This window comes from Giraffa tippelskirchi, chromosome 2 (genome assembly GCF_054371585.1).
Source record: "Giraffa tippelskirchi isolate mGirTip1 chromosome 2, T2T-mGirTip1v1.2.pri, whole genome shotgun sequence".
Classification (NCBI taxonomy): Eukaryota; Metazoa; Chordata; class Mammalia; order Artiodactyla; family Giraffidae; genus Giraffa; species Giraffa tippelskirchi.
Genome location: NC_137276.1, coordinates 187,230,776 through 187,253,504, shown reverse-complemented (window position 1 = coordinate 187,253,504; position 22,729 = coordinate 187,230,776). Strand labels below are relative to the sequence as shown.

The 22,729-nt window shown below is 40.6% G+C and overlaps 1 protein-coding gene across 4 annotated transcripts in view; it reads left to right on the top strand.

The window, feature by feature from the left end:
* Nucleotides 1-22,028, top strand: part of NXPE3 (neurexophilin and PC-esterase domain family member 3) — a 54,190-nt gene extending 32,162 nt beyond the window's left edge. For 3 of the 4 annotated variants that reach the window (XM_081572373.1, XM_081572371.1, XM_081572372.1), the window contains 4 exons: nt 825-1,579; nt 3,735-3,808; nt 17,122-17,328; nt 20,618-22,028. In XM_081572373.1, coding sequence (XP_081428499.1) covers nt 825-1,579; nt 3,735-3,808; nt 17,122-17,328; nt 20,618-21,168 — 1,587 coding nt within the window. In that variant the 3' untranslated portion in view covers nt 21,169-22,028. The remainder of the gene's footprint in view (nt 1-824; nt 1,580-3,734; nt 3,809-17,121; nt 17,329-20,617) is intronic. The other variant, XM_081572374.1, reaches the window with a different exon arrangement.
* Nucleotides 22,029-22,729: the final 701 nt, after the last annotated feature.

Genomic DNA, 22,729 nt, shown 5'->3' with positions numbered 1-22,729 from the left:
CCTCAACCGCTGACATCATCGTGGCTCAATACAGGATCACCTGAAGCAGATGGTCCTCCTTCTGACATTATTATCGTCAGAAGGTCAGTCGTAGCCTAACGCTGCGTCACAGTGCTTTTGTCCTTCACCTCACCTCATCTCATCACGTAGGCATTTTAACCTTTTACCTCATCATGAGAAGACGGACAAGTACACCGCGATCAGATATTTTGAGAGAGATAGAGAGGCCACATTCATATAACTTTTATTACAGCAAATTATTATAATTATTAGTTTTATAATTTAGTTTTGTAATTATTATTATTATTAGTTATTGTTGTTTAGAGCTTCCCTAGGGACTCAGATGGTAAAGAATCTGCCTGCAATGTGGGAGACCCAGATTCAATCCCTGGGTTGGGAAGATCTACTGGAGAAGGGAATAGCTACCCACTCTTACTGTGCCTAATTTATAAATTAAACTTTATCATAGGTATATATGTATAGGAACAAGCAGTATGTATGGACGTTGGTATTACCCACAGTTTCAGGCATCCACTGGGGGCCTTGGACATATCCCCTGAGGATAAAGGAGAACTACTGTACTTCAGAATGATTCCTTTCCCCCTTCTCCTTCTGGAAGCACCAAAGGGATTTTTCTCTGATATTTGCTGTTGAGACCCTTATAAAACTGGTGAGCTGTGGTTTTTGAAACACTATCATCCCAATAAAGTTTTTTTTTTCCAAGTAAGTTTTATTAAAATTTGAACTGAAGCAGGGATTTATTGGGTTGACGTAAGGAGATTTGTCATAGCTATGGTTTCTGTTGTCTGTGTTTTTCTCTTCAGTACTTGGACCATGAGACCGCTTCAGCCACATTCATAGACAGCGGTGGACAGTTTGTTTCCTCCCAGGTGATAAGAATCAGCCGGAATCCTTACTGCGGCTATGAGCACCAGATTCTGTCCAGCCGGGAGCGCCTGGAGGAGGACTCCTTGCTGGCTGCTCTACAGTGGCAGAAGCCTGATGTGGGCCCAGTCCCCTTTTTGAAGAGCACCGATCCTTCTTCCAGCTATTTTGTCATCTTGAACTCTGCAGCCTTCTTCAGGGTGGGAAGCCAGCTAGAGGTGCTGGTTCACGTGCAGGATTTTCAAAGAAAGCCCAAGAAATATGGTGGAGACTACCTGCAGGCCAGAATCCACTCCCCTAAGCTACAGGCAGGGGCTGTGGGCAGAGTGGTGGACTACCAGAACGGATCTTACAAGGTCTTTTTTACTCTTCTCTGGCCAGGTCAAGTTAAAGTGTCCATATCTCTGGTCCACCCCAGTGAAGGGATCCGAGTTCTTCAGTACCTGCAGGAAAAGAAACCAGATAGGGTCTATTTCAAGAGCCTCTTCCGCTCAGGGAGGATTTCTGAAACTACAGAGTGTAACGTGTGTCTTCCAGGGAGTCTTCCCTTGTGCAACTTCACAGACCTCTATACTGGAGAACCCTGGTTCTGCTTCAAACCAAAGAAGCTCCCTTGCAGTAGCAGAATTAACCATTTCAAAGGCGGATACCTGAAGGGCCTCCTAACTGCTACAGAGAATGCTTTCTTCCAGAGGTATGTGCTCCTTGTCCTAGGTGGGGATTGAAGAGCCCCTTTCCATTGTCTTTGTACCACTTAGGAGACTTTCTTATTTTGGTTATGTGCTTCTTACATCTCTCCAAACTTGGCCCAATTCAGGAGAGGTGGTAAGAAAATAAACAAGGATTTATATTTTGTGATTAGTATGTTTATTTCAGGGACTTCTCTGGTGGCTCAGATGGTAAGGAATCTGCCTGCAATGCAGGAGACCTGGGTTCAATCCCTGGGTTGGGAAGATCCTCTGGAGAAGAGAATGGCTACCCCACTCCAGTGTTCTTGCCTGGAGAATCACATGGATAGAGGAGCCTGGTGGACTACAGTTCATGGGATTGCAAAGAGTCAGACATGACTGAGCGACTAATACACACACACACACACAAACACACACATATGCTTATTTCAGTTCAAATTAAATACCTTAAATTTTTGTTCTTTTACCTTAACATCTTTTACTTCAGAACTACATAGCATGTCTGTAGCTGTATAAGCAAGATCACTTATTCACAGAACAGATAAAAAAATCATCTAAGAACAGGGCCACTAGAGGTCTTACAGTCAAGCTCACGTTTTAGCTTCATGTCTCAGAAACTGAAAAAAGTCTTAAGTGTCACGTTATTGGTTGTTAAAATCATATGAACATTTATTGATAGGAAAAGGTAGGAATATGGTAACATTGCTAGATTGATTTAGTGATAAGCATGAAGATTGAAGGCAGGAGGAGAAAGGGACGACCGAGGATGAGACGTTTGGATGGTATCACTGCCTCAATGGACATGAGTTTGAGCAAATTCCAGGAGTTGGTGATGAACAGGGAAGCCTGGTGTGCTGCAGTCCATGGGGTCGAAAAGAGTTGGACATGACTGAGCTACTGAACTGAACTGAACTGATGGGAAACCAGGAATATCACAGCGAATTGTATTTTTCAAGTTAATAGCTATTGAAATTTTTGCATTATTGAGCACATATTCCTATTTTTGACATAGGTATGAAACTTTTTCAGTATAATGATCAATAAATGGCATAATATGCAGAAGGAAGTATATAGAACCAATATGAGGTAAAATTTCCATTTTCTTCAACATTATATGCATATGTGTGTGCTTTGCGACCCTATGGACAGGACTGTAGCCCCCAGGCTCCTCTGTCCATGGGATTCTCCAGGCAAGAATACTGGGGAAAAAAAAAAAAAAGAATATAGGAGTTTGTTGTCAGTCTACCTAGGGGCTTAGCAGAGTGGAAGAAGCATAGCTTGTAATTTACTGAAAAGCCATGTGGGAAAAAAGTGGGGAAAAGGTTAGAGAACTAAGTTAGTGTAAAAATTTCAAATGTTCCTAACACCAAATCCTACTATTAAAACCAGAAAACACTTGTGAATCCAGAAGGATAAAATAATGTCTGTCCTTGCCTTTACTTCCATATCCTGGATGAGGCTGGCTGATGTAGTAGAACCAGCCAGATCTGTAGTAGAATCATTAAAAAAATTCTACTTACTTAGAAGTTTGCTGGAAAAGTGAGGTGGCATAGGTTTTTGAAAACAAAACATTTGACAGAATCTTGATATAGATTTTAATTTTTGCAATTTTACTGTGTTAAAAATCTGAAATTTTACAGTAGGCTAACTAAAAAGAAAAAGTGAAAGATTGACATTGATCATTTGAGGGATGGATGAGTCCCCAGTTAGGATTCCGCTCTAGGCAAGGCCTAAGGAATCTAACTTAATGCTCCATAGTCTTGCAGCCTGAAAACCAAGTAATGACAAAGTAGACATTGTCATCAGTGTGAGCCATTCTCTAAGTCCAAGGGATTAAGTCATTCAAACAGAATTTGTCATTTTGGAGTTTGCAACCTAAGGGTGAAGCACTGAAAAATTAAGAACCTGTTTAATTCTTATTCAGTTTATGTATCCGTATAACCTGCTTATTATAAGATACCTAGTTTATTAATTACCAATTGTATGAATTAACATTTATAAGGATATTTCATCTTTAGAAAGCTCTTTGCAATCCCATCTATTTAAAATTTTGCAAATAAAGATACATGTTGAAAAATAAATGTTCCTAAATTTAAATAAATCAATTGATTCCTTAAATTAAATAAATTTGAGCTTGTACTCTTTTTTCCCTCTTTCAAGTGGTGTCAATATCAAAATGCCAATCAACTCCAGTGGACCTGATTGGGTGACTGTGATTCCCAGGAATATAAAAGGTAAAAAGGAGTGAATGTGATGATTTGTTGTTTTTCCTGCTCAGTGTGTTGAGTCTCTGTAGTTTAACTGAAGATATAAAGCCCCCCTTTAATTTGCCCTGGTTACTACTGGGCTTAGTTTGTGTTTTAACAAACCTTCCAAGTGATTCTGATCCATTGGTGCAGGATATTATTAAGAGTAAAAGAATGAAATTTAGAAGATGAAATATATGTGTTTTGCTTTTTGCAGAATAGTTATAATGAGCTATAGTCACTTGTATAAAAGAAGGATGAACATTATTATTTCTTTTAAGTTTATTTATTTGGCTTTGTCGGGTCTTAGTTGAGGCATGTGAACTCTTAGTTGTGGCATGTGGGATCTAGTTCTCTGACCAGGGATTGATCTGGGCCCCTTGCACTGGGAGTGCAGAATCTTAGCCACTGGACCACCAGGAAAGTCCCAAGGATGAACATTATTAAGGAGCTTATGTACTGGAAGGTGCTCACTTCTTGGCCTTTTGGCTAAGATCAAGTGCAGGGGGAAGATGAGGTCCTTTTAGCTGTGGAAAGCATGTGTGTGTGTCCCACAAAGCAGAGAGGGCAAACACTAATGCCACAGGGAGGGGGTGTAGAATACACATGAACCTACCAGTGTGAGGATCGGCCACACACGCACCTTTTGTGTGAGTGATGGGAAGGAACTGCAGAGCAGGGACCGTCTAAAGGCGGCAGCCTCTCAGTTCCTACGTGTGGTTGATATGCAACAATGTGGACCCAACACAGCCAGGTCAAAAGATTTTTTTTTCCATCAAAAACCTGAAGTCGTAATTTTTGAATGTGCATCTCCAGATTGCAAAACACAGGCATGCTGTTAAAAACGTAAAAAAAAATATTGTGTGAGCTAAATAAAACTTGTGGTCTAGATGCGGGCAGGACCGTGCCAGTCTGTATTTCTGGTGTTCACTGTCAGTTGCCACAAGAAATCCCCATCTTTTCCTAATGAAGAGCTGTATTCGATTTACTTGAACCCACTGAGTTCCTAATTTTAGAGGATGCAAATGTGAAACATCATGAATGCAAATTGCTTGCCTTTTATCGGCCAGGCCCTCAATCTCACAGTTGAGATGTCAGTAAACATGGTATCCCCCAGTAGTACTGTATCCCTTACACGCTCACATCTGTCACTTCTGGAGGCTCTGACCCACCAACACTTCTGACCCTCTGTTCCACAGCCCTGGTTGTCTAGCTCACTAGATTCAGTCACGAGTGAGGCTTTTGATGGGTTTTTAGAAAACGAAAGAAACCATGAATCAGTAGGAGCAGGGTACCCTGTGACCCTGTGATGTCCCCAGCTGTCCAGTGGGACGGTCAGTGCGAGGAGCTTTAGATGGTTTGCTTGCACCTGACAGGTCTTAGAGTTCAGCCAGGAAGTGGTTGTGGCTTTGCTCAAGAAGTAGGAAGATCTTCTTAAATGAACAGTGCAAAGAAGTAGAGGAAAACAATAGAATGGGAAAGACTAGAGATCTCTTCAAGAAAATTGGAGAGATCAAGGGCATATTCCATGTAAGGATGGGCAAAATAAAGGACAGAAATGATAAGTACCTAACAGAAGCAGAAGAGATTAAGAAGAGATGGCAAGAATACACAAAAGAACTATACAAAAAAGATCTTAATGACTTGGATAACTGCAATGGTGTGGTCACTCACCTAATGAAGTGAGTGTGAAGTCAAGTGGGCCTTTGGAAGTATTACTACAGACAGAGCTAGTGGAGGTGATGGAATTCCAGCTGAGCTATTTCAAATCCTAAAAGATGGTACTGTTAAAGTGCCGCACTCAATATGTTAGCAAATTTGGAAAACTCAGCAGTGGCCACAGGACGGGAAAAGTTCAGTTTTCATTCCAATCCCAAAGAAAGGCAATGCCAAAGAATGGTCAAACTACCATACATTTGCCCTCAATCTGCTTACTAGTAAGGTTGTGCTCAAAATCCTTCAAGCTAGGCTTCCAACAGTACATGAACTGAGGACTTCCACATGTACATCTTGATTTAGAAAAGGCAGAAAAACCAGAGATCAAATTGCCAACATTTCTTGGATCATAGAGAAAGCAAGGAAATTCCAGAAAAACATCTACTTCTGCTTCACTGACTATGCTAAAGCCTTTGACTGTGTGGATCACAACAAATTGAAAAATTCTTACAGATGGGAATACCAGACCACCTTACCTGTTTCCTGAGAAACCTGTATGTAGGTCAAGAAGCAACACAACTGGACCTGGAACAAGGGACTGATTCAAAGTTGAGAAAGGAATAAGAGAAGCTGAGCGCCAAAGAATTGATGCTTTTGAACTGTGGTGTTGGAGAAGACTCTTGAGAGTCCCTTGGACTGCAAGGAGATCCAACCAGTACATCCTAAAGGAGATCCGTCCTGGGTGTTCATTGGAAGGACTGATGTTGAAGCTGAAACTCCAATACTCTGGCCACCTCGTGCAAAGAGTTGACTCATTGAAAAGACCCTGATGCTGGGAAGGATTGGGGGCAGGAGGAGAAGGGGACGACAGAGGATGAGATGGCTGGATGGCATCACTGACTCAATGGACATGGTTTTGGGTAGACTCCGGGAGTTGGTGATGGACAGGGAGGCCTGGCGTGCTGCGATTCATGGGGTCACAAAGAGTCGGACAAGACTGAGCGACTGAACTGAACTGAACTGAACTTGTATTGTTATTCTGTTTATTTAACTTATATGCAGAGTACATCATGTGAAATGCAGGCCTGGATGAAGCACAAGGTGGAATCAAGATTGTGGGCAGAAATATCAACAACCTCAGATATGCAGATGGTACTGCCCTAATGACAGAAAGTAAAGAGGAACTAAAGAGTGCCTTCACGAAGGTGAAAAAGGAGAGTGAACAAGCTGGCTTAAAACTCAACATTCAGAAAACTAAGATCATGGCATCTGGTCCCATCACTTCATTGCAAATTGAAGGGGAAAAAGTAGAAGCAGTGACATATTTTCTTTTCTTGCACTCTGAAATCACTGCAGATGGTGACTACAGCCATGAAATTAAAAGACACTTTTAATTTCCTATTAAAAAGCAGAGACATCACTTTGTCAACAAAGGTGCATATAGTCAAAGCTATGGTTTTTCCAGTAGTCCTGTACAGATGTGAACTTGGACCATAAAGAAGGCTGAAGAATTGATACTTTCGAATTATGGTGCTAGAGAAGACTCGAGAATCACTTGGACTGCAAGGAGATCAAACCAGTCAGTCCTAAAGGAAATCAACCCTGAATATTCATTGGAAGCACTGATGGTGAAACTGAAGCTCCAATCCTTTGGCCACCTGATGTGAAGAGCCAACTCATTGGAAAAGACCCTGATGCTGGGAAAGATTGAAGGCAGGAGGAGAGGGGGATGACAGAGGATGAGATGATTGGATAGCATCACTGATTCAATGAAGATGAATTTGAGCAAACTGTGATAGTTTGCTCAAATTCATCTTCATTGAATCAGTGATGTTATCCAATCATCTCATCCTCTGTGGGAGATAGTGAAGGACAAGGAAGCCTGGCATGCTGCAGTCTGTAGGGTTGCAAAGAGTCTGACACATCTGAACCACTGAACAACTAAAATTTTGTTTAGAGAAAAGAAAGATTCAGTAACTAATGAGGCTTTGATGGGTTTTTAGAGGAAGAAAGAAACCATAAATCAGTTAGAGCAGGGTACCCTGGCTTTGAGAAAACTCTTTCAGATCAGGTAAACAATTGGAAAGAAAAGAGAAGGACAATTACTTTGTGTAGTAACAAAGAAGTCCAGCTTGGGGGAATGTCATCGATGTTCAGCTTAGTGACCAGCAGAGGGCACTCAAAGATCCTAAATGAAGAGCTCTCATTCTTACTAGTTTCATTCCTTTTCCCTCCCACCTTGCCTTCCTCCCTAATTCTGTCATTCCCTTTGTCCTCTTTTTAAAATGTCTTGTTTTCTGTTTATTTGAGACTTAAATAAGGGTTGTGGAAATAATATGAAGTTCCTGTATAGACTTCACCCAGTTTCCTGTTACGCTAACTTCTTAAGAAATCACAGTTGTGCTTAGTGACTTAGTCATGTCCGACTCTGCGATCCCATGGACTGTAGCCCTCCAGGCTTCTCTGTCCATGAGGATTCTCCGGGCAAGAATATTGGAGTGGGTTGCCATTTCCTTTTCCAGGGGATCTTCCTCACCCAGGAATCGAACCTGGGCCTCCTGCATTGCAGGCGGATTCTTTACCAGCTGAGCTACCAGGGAAGCCCAAGAAATCACACAACACTTAACAAAAATAGGAATGGAACATCAGTGTAACATTATTAACTAAACTATTAGGTTTTATTTGGATTTCATCAGTTTTCCGACAGATGTCCATTTTTTGGTTCCAGAATGCAGTGCAGACGCCACATTGCATTTAGCTGTACGTTTCCTTAGTCTTCCCACTGTGACAGAGTCTCAGACTCTTTTCTTCCATGACCTTGACACTTCTGAGGGACACTGGTCAGATATTTCTTAGAATCTTTCTCAACTTGAGTTTGTTTAATGTTTTCTTATGAATGGGATGAGATTATGCATTTTTGGAAGGAATAGGACAGGAATGATGCTATATCCTTTTGAGGGGGTACCTGATGTCCAGATGTATTGCTAATGATACCTTGATCACCTGGTTTAAGTGGTGATCCACTGTAGGTTTTCCACTGTAAACTAATTATTTTCATCTTTGTATTTACATGATATTCTGGGGAGATACTTTGAGGCTGTGGTAGGCTAAATAATGGCCCCTAAAGATGTTGTTGTTCAGTTGCTCAGTCATGTCTGACTCTTTGCGATCGCATGTCCATCGAATCAGTGATGCCATCCAACTCTCTCATCTCCTCAGTCACCCCCTTCTCCTCCGCCCTCAATCTTTCCCAGCATCAGGATCTTTTCCAATGAGTTGACTCTTTCCGTTAGGTGACCAGAGTATTGGAGCTTCAGCTTCAGCATCAGTCCTTCCAATGAATATTCAGGGTTGATTTCCTTTAGGATTGACTGGTTGGATCTTGCAGCCCAAGGGACTCTCAAAATATCCAGCTCTTAATCCCTCAGCTTTGTGAATGTTAACCTTATATGGCTAAAGAAACTTTGCCATTGTGATTAAGGGAAGGTTTTTGAGCTGGGGAGAGAGTATCTGGATTATCTGAGTGGGCCCTAAATGCAGTCACAAGTGTCATTTTAAGAGGGAGGCAGAGGGAGGCATCCTACAGAAGGCCATGTGAAGATGGAAGCAGAGAGAGATTTGAAGATGTCATGACCTTGGCTTTAGTAGTGGAGAAAGGGACCATGAGCCACAGAATGCAGCTCTAGAAAAGGCAAGGAAACAGATTCTTCCCTAGAGCCTCCAGAGAGAGTGTGGCTCTGCCCACAACTTGGTTTTGGCCTAGTGATACTGAATTTGGAGTTCTGGCCATCAGATCTGTAAGAGAATAAATTTCTGTTGTTCTCAGCCACTAAATCTGTGGTAATTTGTTACAGCAGCCAGTGGAAATTAGTAATACAGAGACTATGTAAAACATTCTGTTTCTGTTTAAACTTTCATCTGCTAACTTTAGCATTCATCACCTGATCTTCCCTGTCGCAGTTACTTCTGTGGTGTTCTAATGATGACCTGCTCTCTCTCTCATTCTTAAGATATTTATTAATTGGAATTTTTCTGTAAGCAAGAGTTGTCCCTTCTTTATCATTGATTAATTTCATCAGTATAGCTCTTGAATATTTTGAATATTTCTTTGAGTTATAATCCAATTCAGTTGTTGTTCAGATTGTTCCAGTTTTGGTAATTGGGAACTTTTTTAGCTTGGCTCTGTGCCCTTTTGACAATGCTTTCATTCTTTTAATTAATTATTTCATTGTTTTTGAATGCTTCCTTACTTTCTGAAGGCACCACAAGATATTTCAGGCCCATTTTTTATTTTCTTTGCCTAGGCCATGGAAGGGCTCATAGTCTTTCCACTTTTATTATTTCCACCTATACTTTGAAGATTTTATTTTCCCTGTGACATTTTGATATTTATTTATTTTTTTAATTATTATTTTGACTGTGGTGCAAGGCTTGTGGGATGTTATTTTTTTTCTCTTTTGGTCTTGCTGCACTGCGTGCAGAATCTTAGTTCCTGCACCAGAGTTCAAACCCTGGTCACAGAGTGAAAGCATCCTAACCACTGGGCTGCCAGGGGATTTCCTTATCTATGTATGGAATTAACAATTCCGTAGTTAATTGATTTTCCTCCTCAAGCAGTCTTGTGGATTGCTTGAGATTGCCAGTGCCACCCCCATGCACAGACATGATTCCAGCATAGAAACATAACTTTCAGTTAGACTAGATTACCTTATTAAAGCCATGAATCTGATTTCTGTCAGGCTTTCCCAGCGTCAGAATTACTGCTGGATTTTTCATAAGCACCAGCATTGTGGTCCTCAGACCACTAGCCTAATGTCTCAGGGACCTTGATGGCTTCTAATCTCATCAACAGCTAAACTGGAGCTCATGTGTTGGGGGGAGCTTAATGAAAGTTTAGTATATAACTAGATCTAATAACAATAGAATAAATATCAGCATCTTTATAGCTTTCTACTGTTTTTCTCTATTTGCCGGAGACCTGCTCCAGCTGGTCAGGGTTCCCTCAGGATGGATGGCGTCGGCGATAAGAATGAGAAGACACAGCGAGTCGTGGTGTTTCCAAGTGTCTTCTGACTTTATTGTTTTTAAGACAGCTTTTATACTTTTAGTTGTACATAGAAACAAATGTAAAGTGTAGAGTCATGCAAAATCAGATCAATGGGTCAGCAGTTTTTGACCCTTATCGGAACCAGGACACTGTTTGCGTTTCTTAGTTACAAAAAGTTTAAAGTTGTTTACATCATCTTTGGGCCTGGGGGCCTGCTAACATCCTGTGACTCCTTTATTGATAAGGGTTGATCAGCCAGCACACTTTTGTATCAGGCACAGAAAGTACCAGAGTTACATTTTTTAAAGAATACAGGCACAGCAGATTATGATAAAGAAAGAATTTATAAACTCAGAGTTTCAAAGTAAAACCCGTTTCTCTGTAATCTATCTTACGCCTTGACCCTAACAGAAAAGAATGTGGTCCCGTAAAGTCATGGCACAGCAAGCTGAGACAATGTAGCACAAAGGTCAGTGCTTAGCAAAATCACCAGCTGAATTAACAATTGCCTTATTATTTGTATTAAAGCTAAACTTCTACTTATATAAATTTCTAACTATTATGTTCTCATTATATAGGCTAGATACGTGAAGAATAAAAACTTAGTGAGTAAATATAGACTAAGTAAAGTAATATTTTTGATGTTTTCTAATAAGCCCCTTTTTCCACGAAGGGCTCTGTGCCCATTGGGGCTTTCTGTGTGGAGGCTCTCGATGTTGTTTATTATTAAGGAGCAGTCAAGCACATTAATTCCGAGGGCACAGGTACATTTATTAAGCGAACCAATATATTAGCAAGAGGAATTTAGATTAGCATACTCTATATCCCAGATAATTTTATTAGGGTGCTACCGTTCAGGGGCCTTGTCAATTGAGGTTTCAGATAGATCTATTTTAGAAGAGAATCAGGAAAAGCTTTTTGCCCAAGTCACAAAAAATAAGAAGAGGTTTATTATAATAAATGTCAGAGAAACAGGTATCATCTTTAAGGTGAGCGCTGAGGCAGCCTTCCGAGTATCCCTGAGGCCTGAGAAGCCGTGCTCGATCAGTCCTCTTCCTCATGACTCTGTCATGGGTGGGATCTCGTGAGCTGGCTCCCGGCATCTATTGAAATTTGTCTTATAGGCAGTAGAGCACACAGATATGAGGCATATAGCACAATGGAGTTTTACACCTGTACATATCTTTGTAGGGTGACTCCCAGTGATCCATGCCCTTCAATTGTATGACAAAGTTGACTTAAAAAAAAAGAGAGAGAGAGATTATCCTGGGTTGATCTGACCTAACCATATAGGTCCTTAACAGTGACCTGGTTCTTCTAGAAAAAAGAGATTGAAAGTGTGAGAAGGATTTCAGGTGACGGAGATTCTTCATTGCTGATTTTAAAGATGAAGGAGGCCACTGGGCAAGGAATGTAGGCAGCTTCGAGGAGCTGAAGGTCATTCCCTGGTTGACAACCAGCAAGGAAATGAGAAACTCAGTCTGACAACCGAAAGGAACTGAATTTAGCTAACAGTTTGAATGAACTTGGTAGCAGGTTCTTCTCCAGAGCCTTCAAAAAGGAACACAGCCCTGCTGACATCCTGATTTCTACCTGTGAGATCCTGAGCAGAGAACCCCGCCATACCACAGCCCAGACTCCTGACCTGCAGAACTGTGGGAACATAAATGACCCTTGTTTTAAAATGTAATTATTAGATTTTTATTTATTTATTTTGGCCATGCTGGGTCTTTGTGACTGTGCACGGGCTTTCTCTAGTTGTGAGCAAGTCTTCTCTCTGTTGTAGTGCTCTCGCGTCTCACTGTGGGAGCTTCTCTTGTTGCAAAGCACTGGCTGTAGGCGTGCAGGCTCAGTAGTTGTGACACTTTGGCTTAGTTGCTCCATGGCACGTGGAATCTTCCTGATGGAACCTGTGTCCCCTGCACTGGCAGGATTCTCATCCACTGTACCACCAGGGAAGTCTGCCCCTTGTTTTTAAGCCATTAAGTTTGTGTTGATTTCTTGCATAGCAATAGAAAATGAACTAATCAACTAACTACTACCCAGATCAAGATATAGAGTGTTTATAGAATGCCCAGCATATTTCTAGCACTCTAGTATAGCCCCTTACGGTGAAAAATGCACTTTCGCACATCATAGGATTGAATTTTCACAACAACCCAGTAAACCACGGTCCTCAGATTTGCAGATGATACCACCCTTATGGCAGAAGGTGAAGAGGAACCAAAGAGCCTCTTGAAAGTGCAAGAAGAGAGTGAAAAAAGCTGACTTAAACCTCAACATTCAAAAAATGAAGTTCATGGCATCCGGTCCCATCACTTCATGGCAAATAGATGGGAAAACAATGGGAACAGTGACAGACTTTATTTTCTTGGGCTCATATTCACTGCCAATGGTGACTGCAGCCATGAAATTAAAAGATGCTCTGCTTGCTCCTTGGGAGAAAAGCTATGGCCAACCTAGACGGCATATTAAAAAGCAGAGACACTACTTTGCTGGCAAAGGTCTGTCTAGTCAAAGCTATGGTTTTTCCAGTAGTCATGTATGGATGTGAGAGTTGGACCATAAAGAAAGTTGAGCGATGAAGAATTGATACTTTTGAACTGTGGTGTTGGAGAACTCTTGAGAGTCCCTTGGACTGCAAGAAGATCACACCAGTCAATCCTAAAGGAAATCAGTCCTGAATATTCATTGGAAGGACTGATGCCAAAACTGAAGCTCCAATACTTTGGCCACCTGATGTGAAGAACTGACTCATTAGGAAATACCCTGATGCTGGGAAAGATTGAAGGCAGGAAGAGAAGGGGACGACAGAGGATGAGATGGCTGGATGGCATCACCAACTTGATAGATGTGAGTTTGAGCAAGCTCTAGCAGTTGGTCATGGACAGGGAAACCTGGCATGCTGCAATCCATGGGGTCACAAAGAGTTGGACATGACTGAGTGACTGAACTGAACTGAAACCAAAGTCCAGGTCCAGTTAACTTAAGAAATCAAAGGACTCGTATCCTACACATTGTTGTCGTTTAGTCTCAAAGTTGTGTCTGACTCTTTTGCAACCCCATGGACTCTGTCCTGCTAGGCTTCTCTGTCCATGGGATTTCCCAGGCAAGACACAACACCTAGCAAACCTGGTATCATTTGGGGAAAGGAAGCCCACTCGTACCAGTGTTTCAGTAACAAAAGGTAGGTCTCTATAAATGGTGCTGCCTCTGCCATCTCCCATCTCCTCAACTCCCTAAGAAACCTTGGCAAGTCACTCTGACTTGCTTTCTTTACTTTTAAGAGATATTTTGACTAACATTCTCTGAGGTCCCTTTCAACATTCTCTGAATCTACAGGTATTTCTACCTCAGATAGCATTTTTAGCCTTCCTGTGTAAGATGCTTAGCTTTTAGGGAAAAGAAAGAAAGAAAAATCAAATGCTCAAGGTTTTGTAGGGGGAATTCAAGGTTCAGTAAAAACTCAAACCACTGGAATCACTAAGGAGCTAAGCACTCCTTGAGTTCTCAACACTGAACAGGGTGTGGCCGGACAGCTCGGCACACTGTCCTCATTCCTTACCTCCCGGAGGTGGCACTCCTGTGCTCGCGTTCCTAGATAGGGAATTGATTGCCTCCATGTCTTCTTGGTCTTGTCCTTCTTTCCCCTCCTTAGTTCTCATTCCCTGCCGGAAAAATAAAGAGACCTGTGTTTGTGCATACACATCCCCACCCTTATTTCACACAGTGTCTCTCTCAAACCGCTCTGTCTAAATGGTTTAGGGAAATTTGTCTCTGCCCATATTTCTCATTTGGTCCCATTCGTGGCGCAAATAGCCCTTATTATGGCTAATGAATGATATGGAATGTTGCTCTTTGGAGGAAAATTTAAGCTATGGACTTTTAAAGAGAAGCCAAGACATTTTAGAGAAGTAGGGACCTTACTTGCAAATAATCAAAACTATCCCTTCTGATTTTGCATAAAGATCTTTATGTCTGCTCTTACAGCCACCTCTGTATAAATTTCCTTCACCATCAATGTTCAAGATAAACATAAAGTTGAGTAATAACTTGCTTATGTTTTTTAATTATTTTTATCCCAGTTATACAGTACATTAAGGGTTATATTATGAATTTAAAGGGCTTTTATATCTCAGATAGCTTATGTGAAAATTCTTCCTGAGCTCCAAGAAACACTGACTTTTTAAACAGTTCAGACTGCTTGAAATCATGTTAGTCGGGAAATGTTTTTGTCCCAGTTGACCATAAGAGGGCAATGTAGGTACACACATTTCTCTTTAAAAATACCTTTTGTTATCTAGTGCTGCATGTTTAAAGAATTAATGTGAGGTTCAGTAATTTGATTTGCTTTGCTTGACTTAACTCTGATAGTAAATATAATTAACATTTGAATGGAAATGGTAATTGTTTCCGGTGTGATATACATGTTTCTTTGTAACACTTACTTGACACAGAATAGCTGAGTGTACTAACTTAACCTGGCAAAAATTGTGACTTTAAAATCACTTTTGATTCCCATTCCAGTAGATATTTTCTTTGGGCCCTAGGTGTGTGCTCTGGCCTGTGCAACCTTGATGTGTTGATATAATAGGGAGCTTTGGGCAAGATGTGATGACATGGTAATGCCTCATTTAATAGCATGTTGAGAAATTGCTTTTGAATAAGCCAAACAAATGTTTACCCTACCCCTCAGTTTTCTTTGATAATCACATTTACCAAAAAAGCATTTATAATGCTGTTTGCTTTTCAATTTAGACCTTGAACCTGCAAAGAATTTGCAGACGCCTAAGAAAAAGGATTAAACATGCACCCCCTGTCAAATAGGGCATCTTCTTTGAAGGGAGTAAAACCAAAATAACTTTGAGTAATATAGATAATATCAAGAAGTCAAAGAAGGGGCCTCCCTGGTGGCTCACTATGAAAGAGCCCACCTACCAGTGCAGGAGACATAGGTTCAATCCCTGTTGTGGAAAGATGCCACATGCCACAGGGGCAGCTGAGCCTGTGTGCACCAGAACTATGGAGCCTGTGCTCCAGAGTCCAGGAGCCACAACTAGAGAAAAGCCCATACAGCAGCGAAGACCCAGCACTGCCATAAATAAATAAATAAAAAATGAGCTGGAGCAAGCAAAGCATTGGAAGGAGGTAGAATTTTTTTTTTAATAAAAAAATCAAAGAAGCTGAAAATAGTCACGAGTAGGAGACTTACTTAAATTTCAATTTCTAAGTCATATGAGCACTTGGATTTTGAATTGTGGTTTAACAGGTGAGACTATAGAATTGCTGGATTATGATCAAGATTTGAACCTTGGGGTGTGTCAGGGAGTAATATAAAATGATTAGTGGTTTTTGGAAGATTATAAACCTGAATAATAAGTGTTAAAAATGAATAAATGTACACTTTCCAGAAAAAGGCCTAAAAGAAAATGGCCGCTATCCACAGACATCTTGTTTTGGGAGGTGATGTAGCACAGTGGTTAAGAGCATGCACGTGGGGGCTCACCTGCTTGGATTAGATCCTGACTTTGCTACTTCCTGGCTTTGGAACTGAGGTCAAGTTACTTAACTGTTTTGAAAGGTAGGACCTATCTCGAAGGGTTATCGTGAGCGTCCTATGAGATAATATATTTAATTACTCAGAACAGTGTCTGGTGCAAAGTAAACTTGCAGGAAATATTAGGCATACCTGTTGAAGCATGTAAAGTGCTCTGTTTCCACTGAAAAATTCCAGTGCATTTTCTGAGGGAGGTGTTTGGTAAGAAGGGTGTTGACTGTCACTGTGAAAGGTGTCCTGGTGCTTGTGTGATCATGTGTAACTATGCTACAACCATGAGTACACACTGCTGATGCAATTTTTTTTTTTTTTTTTTTTAATTTGGCTACACTGGATCTTGGTTGAGGCATGTGAGATCTTGATCTAGTTCCCTGACCAGGGATGGAACCCCAGCCCCCTTGCATTGGGAGCACGGAGTCTTAGCCACTGGACCCCCAGAGAAGTCCCTGATGCAATTTTAATATTATTGATTGTGCATAAGGACTTTTGAACCTTTTGTGTTGTGGAGAGTAATTCTTTAGACCTTGTGTCATTGGTTTGTTTTCTGTGTTCAGTGATGGTTTTCTGAGTTAATATTTGATTGTGGGATCCACTGATTGAAACTTTTGAATGAGCTGAGAAACAGTAAGAACTAATACTGCCATGCATATGTACAATATGAATTTAAGTTGTTACTTGCCTCACAGGCATTTGGGTGAGCCATAACCCTGGACAGTGCTTAGATCTGCACATTTCCTTGGTTTTTGCCTGCTTTTATTTTGAGAAAAACACGCTTCATCAGAGGGAATGCTCAATGTCCCCTTTCCCCTTCTGTCCACAAACATCCTCACACCCATTTTAGATCTTCCTATTTTTGTGCAAAGGAGAACTTTTTGTAGGAGAGGGAAAGTCTGGGATTTCTTTGAGATGTGACAGCTGGAAAGGTTACCCATAGCCAGCAGGCTAACAAACATAGGAGCATAATTGTGTTTTAACTTGAAACATTTTTTATGTATGATTTGTTGGAATAGAATTTCAGATTATCTTTTTTTTTTCTTTCAGAAACCAACAGCCTAGAACTATCTCAAGGCTTAGGAACTTTTCCTTCTGGTTATTATTGCAAAGATCAGTGGAGGCCCAGGAGGTTTAAGATGCGCCAGTTTAATGACCCTGACAACATTACAGAATGCTTACAGAGAAAAGTGGTGTATTTCTTTGGTGACTCAACAATCAGGCAGTGGTTTGAATACCTCACTACATTTGTTCCAGGTTGGTACTTTGCTTTTTGTTTCATAACTCCTATACATACAAGATCCAGCTCTGAAATAAGTAGACCCAGTCCGATACCTGCTGAAAGGCATCAGATGAGGGAAAACTGACTTCTCCGAAGGACTAAAGGTGGGTCCTAATGCTGGAGAGATGAGTGATAGTTTCTGACCAGTGATGGGGCCGGCATGCATCAACGAAAGCTCTGGCTGCCTGTTGCTGTTCACACCACTGACAAGCCATGTGACCCCAGACGAGTCATCTGCTTCTCAGGGCTTCATTTCTCCAAGTGTGCGATGAGGCGCTTGACACTCACCTCACAGATGTCTTCCCTTCTGACATTCTAGGCTGTGAAATGGGAGTGAACATTTCCAGTTGTTTCTCTTCTAGTTCTGTTTGGTCCTCCTCCAAGTTTATAATAGATCTAAGTGGAAGGAGGCAGACAAACTGTAGTCCAGTTGACTGCATCCAGGCAACAGAGTGTCCCTGTGCCACCCACTGGGTGGTCCGCTGTGTGACTCTGAGATGAGCTGCCTCTCACCCAGGGAGTCTGGCCAGTCCAGCCTTCTTAGCTTCCTGGTCTCACTGCTGGGCTCTGGGCAGCTCTTCAGACTTGAAATAAAACCCTGCTCATTGGAGGGCCGTCCCTCATTCTCAGGAGGCCTTTACCTCTTCCCAGAAAGGGTGTGGATAGAGCGGGAGGGGCGGATCCAGGGCAGCAGGACTAAAAACCCTGCTTAGAGTTTACAGAGCTGACGAACAGCTTTGTGGGAACTTTTTTTTTTTCATTTTAAATTAATTTTTATTAGAATATAGTTGATTTACAATGTGTGTTAGTTTCTACTGTACAACAAAGTGAATCAGCTGTACATGTACACATATCCCCTCTTTATTTAGATTTCCTTCCCATTTAGGTCACCACAGAGAACTGAGTAGAGTTCCCTGTGTTATGCAGTAGTTATCTATTTTATTATCCATTAAGTTTACAATTTTATTATCTATTATCACTAATTATCTGTTTTACACAGGTAGTGTATATATATCAATCCCAATTTCCCAGTTCGTTCCACTCCCCCATCCCTCCTTAATATCTGTAAGTTTGTTCTCTAACATCTGTGTTTCTATTTCTACTTTGCAAATAAGTTCATCTGTACCATTTTGTGAGAACTATTTTTGATGGCTGTTTATGGACAGGATTTTTCACAAAACAAAATTCCACAGTTGTGAGTGGGTTGTGTGTGGTGTTTTTCATTTTTCTCTTCTATTTATTACATCAACGTAGTTTCAAGTTTCATTTGAAGGAAAGGAGGAAGTAGATATGACCCCCAAAAGAAGAAAATTAATTATGATTTTGATTTGCTTTTTTAAAAAAAATTGAAACAGACATAGCAGAGTTCTAGTTGATAAAGGACAAGTTAAGCAGGAGAAGGGAAACCATTTGTATGGCATGATGCTAGGCACAGTTTGGTGCTGACCAGGCAGGGCCCTCTAGCAGTCACTATTTGCTTGGTTCTTAAGTTCTAATGAGCTCAGTATTTCCCTTAATAGCAGTGATCACATTGAGTGTCTTGATCATTTCCACCGTAGCCCTTTGCAGACAGATTTTTACCTGATCAAGCCTTGTGTCAGTGCTTGATCTTAATCTGAAGAAAGAATGGTAAATTGAGCTTTCATGCAATTTAATTGGCGCCAAATGATAAGTAGTAATGAGAATGAGAATTAAGTATGAGAATCTAGAGGAAGAGCCTGGGTGGGACCTCATGGAAAAAGAAGGGAAACCTTAACTTTAACCCTTAAGAGTAAATAATATGGGACAATTATAGTTTGATGTTACTTCTTCAGAATTGACTGTAAACTCCTTGAGGGCAAGGACTGTGACTTACCCATCTGAGCATTGCTGACTTTTTTTTTTAAGCTAGGAAACTGATTTATTATTTACTTTTTTTTCATTTTTTTTCTTTTTGGCCATGCCATGCAACATGTGGGATCTTAGTTCCACCTCCAGGGATAGAACTCCTGTCTCCTTTGGTGGAAGGGTGGAGTCTTAACCACTGGACCATCAGGGAAGTTCTGCCTTGCTGGCCTATAACACATTAGTGCTGGCACAGAATAGATGCTTAAGCAATGTTAATTCAGTTGGGTTGCCAATGGCTACTTAATCTGGTCTGTGTAATGCACTTGTAGGACTCTTTAGGGATATGAGACAGATCCTCTTTCCTCATGGGGTCAGTGTTCAGCTGTGAATTATACAGCTTTTTTTAGGGGTAATAAGGGAGGATCATCACTGATTCCTGGGATCTTCAGAGGAGCTGGACTTGGAAACCCAACTTAGATAAAGGGGAGGGAGTGAAGGACATTTTAACTTGTGCTGCTGTCTTTGTTACAACACAGAAGTTTTCTAAGACATTAACCGAGTTTTCCATGCATAGGGTGAAACTGAAAGTCAGAAGAAGCAAGGTTGCTTCTTTTTTTTTTTGCTTATTATAAAAAGAGGTATTTGGTTACTGTTATGTGTTTGTTAAAAAGCCAAAGTTATAGTTCTTGACCTGGAAGAAATATTTATCTGTTAGAACAATAATGTGTAAATGTCAAATTGATGTTTAGATGTTCAACAGTCAATCAATGCAAACAGAAAGATTTCTTGGCCTAACAGTTAGAGGTAAACAGGTTATTTTCCTTCTGAGGTCTAGAATCTATTGCTGATGATATTACTTGTAATTTTATGCTTATGGAGTGACTTAATAAATATGTTAGAATAGAGGTTCATTGACGCCAAGGTGGGGGGCGCCAAGGTGAAGTGAAATAAGTGTTTACATTTGTATTGTATCTTTTTTTTTTAATTTATTTATTTTAGTTGGAGGCTAATTACTTTACAATATTGTAGTGGTTTTTGCCATACATTGACATGAATCAGCCATGGGTTTATATGTGTTCCCCATCCTGAACCCCTCTCCCACCTCCCTCCCCATCCCATCCCTCTGGGTCATCCCGTTGCACCAGCCCTGAGCACTTGTCTCATGCATCGAACCTGTATTGTACCTTTTTGTTGTTTTACTTCAAAAAAAATTTATTTTTTAATTGAAGGATAATTGCTTTATAGAATTCTGTTGGTTTCTGCCAAACATCAACATGAATGAGCCATAGGTATACATATGTCCTCTCCCATCTCTCTCCCCATTGTTGTTTTACTTTTATTTTAAAAAATTGTTCTTTGAAGCCACTAACTAAAGAATAATAAAAGTATATGGCTTTGTTTAACCATTCTTATGAGTCTGACTTTTCCTTGTTCCAGATTTAGTGGAGTTTAACTTGGGTAGCCCCAAGAATGTGGGTCCATTCCTGGCAGTGGACCAGAAGCACAACATCCTGCTCAAATACCGCTGCCATGGTCCACCCATCCGCTTCACAACCGTCTTTAGCAGTGACCTCCGTTATGTGGCCAATGAGCTGAATGGCATCGTGGGAGGAAAGAACACAGTGGTCGCCATAGCCGTGTGGTCTCATTTCAGCACCTTCCCCTTGGAAGTGTATATCCGGCGGCTCAGGAACATCCGTCGGGCTGTGGTCCAGCTCCTGGACCGAAGCCCCAAGACTGTGGTAGTCATCCGGACAGCCAATGTCCAAGAGTTGGGACCTGAGATTAGCCTTTTCAACAGCGACTGGTATAACTTTCAGCTGGACACCATCCTTCGGAAGATGTTCTCAGGGGTTGGAGTATATCTTGTTGATGCCTGGGAGATGACCCTGGCCCATTATCTACCCCACAAGTTACATCCAGATGAAGTTATTGTGAAGAACCAAGTGGACATGTTCTTGTCCTTTGTGTGCCCCTTGGAGACCTAGCCTGCCAGAGGGGACTGGAGGAATCACTTTCAGTGACCTTCTCTCTCACCTGCACTACAAAAAGTTTTTGGGTGGCCCTATGGAGAGGTGGCTTGTATATGTATTTAAAATTTAGAAAGGAGCTGGACTTTATATAATCATTGTAAGGATCTTAGAAAATGCAGATTACACTTATATCTACCTATACGATCTTTTTCCTATCTTGACTTAGCCACGGGTGAACCATTATTAACAGCATATACACACTATACTGCCCTTGTAACCAAAGATACTAATGAATGTGTCTGAACTAACTTCTCTTGGCAGGGGATATTACTGTGCTATAAAGTGTGAAAAATGTTCTGAGTGGAAGGGGCAAGTTTGGTTGGCAGTGGAGTGTTTGTAGTTTATCTGGTAAAGGAGCATATTTGCATGAATAGCATAATTGGTCCATCTCATTGGAGGTGAATTTAACCCAAGGCTTGCAGTCAGTGGCTCCTGTAACACACTGAAGACAGCTGTGTCTCAAGAGTTTCTTTTGATGATCCAGTTTTTTTCTGAATTACTTGAAAAGGCCAGTATCCTTGGTCAGAACTTTCTAATGAGAATATTTACAGTGTCCTACTTTAATCTGGAAAAGAACCAAAAGGAAAAGATGAAAGCAGTATATATAAAATTGATATTTGCATTGGGTGATTGTTACTTACTTGATTCAGCTAAGGATGAATACTTATTCTAAAATAACCACTTTTGGAACTGAAAGGGAAAATATATAAAGGCAGCTTTATTTTTGTGTTCTGGAGTTTGAGGGTTTTAAGAATTGACTTTTATGTAAAGATTGCTATTGTTTGTTATAAAGTTGTGCAAATTATTTCCAGCAATACCGAGTGTTTCTTTTTTGGTTGTTATTTTGAATTGCATACCCAAATTAGAAATTAAAATCTAATTAAAAATTAAATTTAGACATTGAAACCTGTGAAGGGTTGATTTGGGCATAAGGTAATGCTTATGCTTGGAAGTAAAAGGCGCTATTCTTACTGGCTACCTTAAAATAATTGAATTATCAATTTTACCTGACTGTCTTTATCTAATTAATTTTAAATAAGTTTAAGTTAATTTGTGACCACTTAGTCCTCCTTTCTTTTTGAGTCACATAGAATCTAGTTTTATTTATCCCTAAAGGAACATGTAATGGACATGAATTTGGGTAATGGTGAGGGACAGGGAAGCCTGGTGTGCTGCAGTCCCTGGGGTTGTGAAGACTTAAACACGACTTGGCGACTGAACAACAACAACAACAACAAAGGAACATCTGAAGAAACTGGGGAGGCTTCAGAAATGAAGAAAATGCCTGATGCATGAAAAAAATACACTCAGAAGAATGGGTCAAAGTATCTTGAGTTTTTAACTTAAAACAGAGATACTGAGATCTTCCTTTCCTAGCCTTGAGGGCCAGCTTCAAGTTTATAAAATAAATAAATACAACTTTAAATTATTTTCTGAGTCTCAAGTAGGCCAGGTAGTTAAATATATTAATATAGTTGGATTTTAATGGTCTTTAAGCTTTAGTGTGTTTAATGAT